The sequence below is a fragment of the Uranotaenia lowii genome, chromosome 2 (genome assembly GCF_029784155.1).
Source record: "Uranotaenia lowii strain MFRU-FL chromosome 2, ASM2978415v1, whole genome shotgun sequence".
In the NCBI taxonomy this organism is placed as follows: Eukaryota; Metazoa; Arthropoda; class Insecta; order Diptera; family Culicidae; genus Uranotaenia; species Uranotaenia lowii.
Genome location: NC_073692.1, coordinates 225715922 through 225723547, shown reverse-complemented (window position 1 = coordinate 225723547; position 7626 = coordinate 225715922). Strand labels below are relative to the sequence as shown.

The 7626-nt window shown below is 35.6% G+C and overlaps 1 protein-coding gene across 1 annotated transcript in view; it reads left to right on the top strand.

Moving 5' to 3' along the window:
• The window catches only part of LOC129747112 (uncharacterized protein KIAA0513), a 65084-nt gene extending 57949 nt beyond the window's left edge, over window positions 1-7135 (top strand). The window contains exons 8-9 of the mRNA XM_055741145.1: window positions 5686-5780; window positions 5848-7135. Coding sequence (XP_055597120.1) covers window positions 5686-5780; window positions 5848-5918 — 166 coding nt within the window. The 3' untranslated portion in view covers window positions 5919-7135. The remainder of the gene's footprint in view (window positions 1-5685; window positions 5781-5847) is intronic.
• Window positions 7136-7626: the final 491 nt, after the last annotated feature.

Genomic DNA, 7626 nt, shown 5'->3' with positions numbered 1-7626 from the left:
TGCGTGGTAATGGACGACGAAACCTACGTCAAAGCCGACTACAAGCAGCTTCCGGGACAGGAGTTTTATACGGCAAAAGGAAGGGGAAAGGTAGCATATATTTTCAAGCACATGAAACTGTCAAAGTTCGCGAAGAAATATATGGTTTTTCAAGCCATCTGTACCTGTGGCTTGAAAAGCAGCATTTTCATAGCTTCCGGGACTGTCAACCAAGAAATTTACGTGAAAGAGTGTTTGAATAAACGTCTGCTGCCTTTCCTGAAGAAACACGGTTGTTCCGTACTGTTTTGGCCGGATTTGGCATCTTGCCATTACGGTAAAATTGCCATGGAGTGGTACGCCGCCAACAACGTGCAGGTGGTTCCCAAGGACAAGAACCCTCCCAACACGCCAGAGCTCCGCCCAATTGAGAAATACTGGGCTATTGTCAAGCGGAACCTAAAGAAGACCAAAAAATTGCTAAGGACGAGCAGCAGTGCAAGGCAAACTGGCTTTCTGCGGCGAAGAAGGTGGACTTCATACTAATAAAACTTGAAAAAGAAATTTAATTTGATTTTTTAAATAAACGATTTCACTGATTTACACGCGTTTTCCCTTGACCAAATTTTGACCGTATCACTCTTTATTCCGATTTCCACATATTGGGCCCGAAGCAAAAATTGTTCCTGATTGACAAAACAGCTTATACCCAATAAACGGGTTCGGCAAATAGTAACTTTTATTTAGATCAGTGGTTTTATAAGTGGTCCCTATCGCCTTCTTGGGGGCGTTTAGTGCTGGCTGAAATTTGACGGGCGTTGTAAGGGATCAGGTGGGCGGTAAAGTCGTAATTCACATTTTCACGAAACAACGTGGATTTGAAATAACAACGAGTTAGTTGAATGAAATTATTGAAACATCAGGTTCAGGACTTAAATATCTATAAATTTACAGAGCTGCAAGTAAATTTTTGTTCCAGCATCTCAATTTTTTTTTTAAATGTATCCAAAAGATTTTTTAAATTGTAACAGATTTTGTACACGCTTAACATGTTGGAAAAAATTATTTTGCTTGATCAATGCTTGATAATTTTTAAAATGTATTGTCTCAAAAAATCTGCTAAACTGAAAAAAACCTTCGAAAAAATCTGCGCCTTCTGTGATTTGATGATAGATTTTTTGGAAAGAAAATATGACAGAATTTTTTAAGATAAGAGAATTGTTATTCTAAGCATTTATTTGTTCGTCTTCATTTCAATCGATTCAAAAAATCAATAGTGCCATTTGCAATGGATAAACTTTTAATCTATTTGGTTATCACTAACATAAGTTATAAGAATCTAATTTAAACTTTAAGATCCGTGAAGGCTGCATAACTTTGAACAGGACTCAAATTCAGATATTAAGAAATAATACAATTTTTTACGTTATTCATCGGCTAAACAGTAATTAATTTGTTTTCTATAATGCAAATTAATGGTGAATATAGAATACTGTTTACCACAATTTAAGTTTAAAGAACTAATCAATTAGTTTAAGTTATTGTCCCGGAAACTTCACTTAGAATACTGAAGGTTTGAAGCAATTTGAGGCCCTTGGAGTCAAAAGGGTATAAGTACATAGAAGCTAATTTCGAGAAAACACGGTTTTTAGTTGTTATGTTTGGCAATTTTCCATATATTTTTCGAAAATTTGCATTTTTCTTTCGAATGAAATAGCGTGCAGATAAAATTTAAAAAAAATCTGAAAAAAATCACGAAATTTAGTTTGAAATATGAAGAATCGTTTGACATTATTAAATAAAAATCGACCATTTTTACACTTAAAATACCCCTTTGGCTCTGAGGGCTTCATATAAATTTAAAAGAATTTTGAGTTAAGTCTTACAACAACAAAGCCTATTGGTTTTTCAACGATCCAGATTATCATTTTTTTAGGATTTCTAAAAAATTGCCCAGGGGGGCGTTGAGCTCGGAAATTGTGCATAAGGGGGCGGTGAGTGAAAAAAGTTTGAAAACCACTGATTTAGATGAATTGTACAGTTTTGTTCAGCTCAATAGATCGATTCACTCACTGCCTGGCCTCACTGTTTTTGACACTTCGCGATTCCTGTTTTGATTCCTTATTTTCCAATTCTACACGCTGAGGAAGCAAAGCAAACATTACGGGCCTCATTGAATTCTCATTCACACGTTTTTAGCAAAAGTTCTCAGCTCAATTTTGGGATAAAGGGGGATAAAAAAAAGAAAATTAGATGTTTTAAATATCAAATAATGAACAATCAATAATTTTGTTTGTTAATCCAGCTGAAATCCAGCTGGTAAGTCCATTTATTAACTTAAAAATTAACTGACCGGACACTCGATTTCGATTTTGGGCGCTGCTCGAAAGTTAACGGAAATGTCGATACCAGTACAATTTTCATGCTCGAATTGCTGCCGCGCAATGTCGCCAATAGGAGGCTTCTAGCCAAAAACTGAGAGGAATTTTGTACTTTAAGTCTCATGTCAGTGTGATTAGTGGTTTATCTGACGTTATTTTTATTCCTCGAACATATCATATCGTACAAATTTATAATAGTGAAGCCTTTTCTTTCGGAATGTTTTCCGGAGAATTTTTTTATACTATATTCTTCTGTCCCTGAATAGTGTTGTCGTATAAGTATGTGGATTTGTTTTACAACTTCCGGTCAAAATAATACAAGAAATTTCCGGACAATCGATTCGGCACATTCAAATTCTTTAGAAGTTTGCACATTAGGACATTTGATGGGATTTTTTGTTTCAGGTGGACGCGCTTTCCCAGAATATTCAATGCAAAGTGGGTTGGTCCAGAACAAATTTGTTAAAGAAGGGTTTTGAAAACATTTTAAAACATTTTAATAAACAAACCTCCTTTTCGAATTTTTTTTACGAATTTTCAATTTTCTGTTAATTTCCAAAGAGATAAACATGAGAAACCAAAAACTGCGCTAAATTTAATTCACAAAATGGAACTTGGTTTTTTGCTATCCTTAAACTGCCGCAGCCTTAAGCTGTGCCGCAGCCCGTGGCTTAGAGGATAGCCTTCCAGTCTTCTAAGCCAGCGGGTATGAGATCGAGTCCCGGTCACGGCACACATAGTACACTTTCTGTGGTTTGGTGGTTTTAGCATTTGTAAGATGCTAGCCATCATATCCTTGAAAGATGTACGCTTAGAATTAAGAAAAAGGGAATCTCTTCGAGGAAACATCAAGTTTCATTGAAATCCTGTATGTGTTTGTGTTCGTTTTAAAAAAAACTGAGTTTTGAGTTAAATTTCTTGATTGTGCAGCTACACGAAAAATTTCGCCGCACCCCATTTCACGTTCGTAAAATTTTGTAAACAGGACGTGCGAACTGTCACCACAAAAGGGAGAATACGTCATCGTGAATCGACCCATCCAGGTCAACTCCACCTCGCTACGAGGTAAGCTTTACCTTTTTATCTAGGTAAACTGAACTTTTTCATTCAGCTCAATTCAGGAGAATTCTACCTCGCTAAGAGGTAAGATTTACCTTTTTTGGATTCACCTTTTTCTCGGTGAATTGTACCTTTTTCCAGGTCGATTCAGGTAAGCTATACCTGAGGCTGGGTCATTCGGCCGAAAGTCATGAGGCCGAAAGCCATTCGGCCGAAGGTCATTCAGCCGATGAACGTTAGGCCGAATGGGCTATCTGGCCGAACAGGCCACTAGGCCGAATGGGTTATTCGGCCGACGGTTATCCAGCCGAATGCTGTTAGGCCGAAAGGACGCAAGGCCGAAAGGATATTCGGCCGAATGATCACTAGGCCGAAAGGTCGTAAAGCCGAATGGTTATTAGGCCGAATGGTCATTAGGCCGAATGGTCATTAGGCCGAATGGTTATTAGAAGCATCTTTCGGCCTATCGGCCTTCGGCCGAATGTCCGGCCCCCGCTTTACCTCACTGTGAGGTGAGTTTCACCTCGAAAAGATAGAAGTCCACGAGCGTTCACCTTGCTATCTCGGTAAATTTTACCTTTCTATTATTTTTCGTGTAATTGTTTTTCTTCAAATTTCAGTGTTGCGTGTTTAATTGAACTGCTTGCAATGCTAAAAGTATCACTCGGTTATATCATAGAGAACAGACGTACAAGCTCAATCAAAAAATCTTTAAAAAAAAGTTTGTAAAGTTTCAAATGCTGACATCCAAATAATATGTTGAAAATTGGCTTGAAACAGTGCCATCTATTGCGCCGTTCAAAAGTTACAAATCAAATTTTTAAGTGACCAGTTTTCGAAAAGGCGTGATTGTATATGAACTCATTAATAATTAAACTAATGGCGCTTTAAAATAGACGGGTGTAATTTATTGCTAGATAAATGCAATAGGAGTTCCCTTTGGTTGGATAGAATTTCACTTCCTTTATTTTTGCACTACTGAGGCAATCAAAATTACTTACAGTTTTCGAATAAGTTTTTTCACTTATTGGATGGTTATCGTGATCGGCTATATCCAGTCAAATAAGAACATTCTTGACGATCAGGGGTACCTATCAGAACTGATTCTTGATATCTCAAAGCGGGTTGCTTTCAAGTATCGCGTTTGCATCCCATTGTTCCAAATTTGATACTTCTATATTGAAAGAAATAGCGTTTAACTTTTAAGATATTTCTCCGTTATTCAACGTGTCGAAAGTGTCACCAAACTTCAACAGGGATTTTCTTCAAATATGCCAAACAGTAAATACGACCTGTTCAAAACTGACCAAAATTTTGTTTTTTTTTTCTAAGTTTGGTTTTGACAGTTGTCTTTGGTGTGTTTGAAGACATCTGGTGGCTCAGCCAAAAATTAAAATTGGTTCAAAATGGACGTTGGAAATTTTATGCAAGTTCCGTACGCTAGCTTGTACGTCTGTTCTCTGTGTTCTATGCAAAGATACTAAGTTACGATGTTTGATAATTTTTTTTATTTGAGACGTTTTAACCATCTTTTGGTTATTCGCGTTTGATAAAGTTGTTCAGCAGAAAGTTGCATTAAGTTTGAGAAAAATACACTTGGGAACTTTTCTGAAACTCATGCACTCACAAACTACAGTACGTATCATGAAATTTGAACTTTAATCTTTTAGCATAACATTATTGGTATGTATTCAAATAAATAGATCGCTATTCGTTCAAAGCTCTTCATAGTTGTAACTGAACATTGTGTGAAAAAAAAGATTTTATCGTTTTGGTTGATATTTATCGGTGAAAACAAAGTCAGTTCCAAAAAACTTCTTAACGCTTTAGTAGTTCAATAAATTAAAAAAAAAAATAAAGTGACCAAATTAGAATGGGAGATTTACAAAATTTTCTGTCACTTTTATGCAGGTACACTAGAAAAACTTGCAATTGCTTCGCCGTGGGTTTTCCTGATGGCTGTCTAACTTACTTGAGTCAGATTTTGAATCGTTTTTATATAGCAGCATGCTTCCTGCATTCTTGGTGACGTCGTGAAGTCGGTTTCTGTCGTCGTGTTTGGGGACGTCGTTTTTAAATTTTTGGCGGGTCTCGTAGTTTTTTGATTATTGAACTGCAATTTTAGAAATCTTTAGATTTGTTTATGTTTTGTTTTATGTTCACTGTATTTCCTTTATTGAGTCTAATATCTACCGATAATAACAATAAGCGGTGTTCGAAAATCGTCTAACATTATCAAAAACTTTCTCTAACATTTTCGTTTCAGGAGCTTCACGTGCAACATGCACGCATTCGGACTAAGTCGTGAACTTTGCCACGAGTTTCTCATGAAACAGTGCGTGATTGCTAACCTCAACTCAGGTAGAAAATAATAGTGTTGTTAAAAGTATTTTGCTTAAAATTTCTTATTTTCCTTTCTATTACCCAGAGCAACAGCGGCTGCTGATCGACAACGTTAACCGGATGTACCGGGAAACGGATCCTTGGCGTGAAAACTAGCTGGAATGCTGTTTGTACCGACCACAGCACAGATAAGATATAGCAAATCCCTAGCAAATAGGTAACACCAAAATGAACGAATCGATGGCTGTTGAACCAAAATGAGCAAATTTATAATAAGTACCGTGTTTCAGTATTTCTCAGCTATCGAATTTCTCTGCATACAATTTAAAGAACCAAACCAGTTGTTTCTACTAAACTCTTCTAAGCATATAGGCACGTTAATCGATTGTTTTCATTATGCGTACTTTAGAATCTCAACTTGTTACTACGCTCCATCATGACACGAGTTTTAATCTTTGAAGATGCGAGACGGAATCGGTAATTGAAGCTTTATTAAGGATATTTAAAAACAACAAAAAAGAGGCAAAAGTGACAAACAAGTTTGTGATATATTTTGTGATTTTTAGCCTGAAAAAGTGTGTCTGTTGACGTTGTTGAGTTGTTATGAGGGCATCGGACACATGATAACAACAACAAATAAAAAAACCATAAATACCAAAACCTTAGCAACATAAAACATTTAGTAATTTTTTACACTAAACATTGTTTCGGCTTAGCCGTAATCGTCGATCGATTTGAAGCTATAGCAACAAAAATGAAATGATAAATGCCTACAACAATGATTATAGTATTTTCTACTCATTCCAATACAAGCATTAGATTTACTAAGCAACAAAGTATTATACCAACCAAGCATCTATAGAATTAAGACGATACACCAAAAAACATTGAACAAGCAGAACCGAGTGATAGTAAACTAAGGATGACCGGTAAGAGTAAGGATCTATGGAAGACCAATCGGATAGAAAAGGGATAAGCTCCCGGATTTGGAAGTTCAACCGGAATGAGACAATAAGAAAAAAAGATCTACAGACGATTGGTAAGCAATAGCAATGCTTTTGAAAGCAAACAAAATCTTGAATATAGAGGTTTAACTTATTTTAAATTGAAAATTATGAATCAAAATAAAAAAAATCTATTGTATTTTAAATTCTGAAAGAGAATCATGTTATCGGAAACGAAGTGATTGAAAGCACGAAGAAAGGGTGGTGTTCTGTAAAAGTTTCAGCAGATCGGCACCATTCGAGCTGTATACATAGGTACATACTACTGATTGAAAATTGTTAAATTTTACATCTTTGTTACCATTTCAGAGAGAGAAGTCTTGACCATGAGTATAGAAATGAATAAAATAAACACATTATAAGACCATATTTAACGTTTGTTTTTATTGTTTCTCCGTATTCGAAAAATAACTCGTTTTGATGCCTCCCAAGTAAGATGAATTCATTTCTTTAACTTATCTTACTTGGAATAATGGAACCCAAATTGTTATTTAATTTAATGTATGAAGTAGACAGTCATGACACTTTTTCGAAAACTTCAATAACACCAAACTCAGAACTGAAACGCAAAAACTAGGGTAGAGTATAAAGGTCAATTTAATTATAGGAATGGCCCTTGCCCAGAGATTTGATGAATCGATACTTTGAACTTACTGCATGCAGTTTTTTAGGAACCTCATTGATAAATTTTCCCGTGTTGAAAATGATAAAAATATCCAAATTTGTTTAACAATGTCTAAATATTGAGTATTGTTGAACACACATTTAAGTTCTTTTTATGGAATACTCATTCAAGATAAAATATCTTTTAAAACTGGGTTGAATGAAAAAATTTATAGAAAAATAGGATTTAGTGAGTT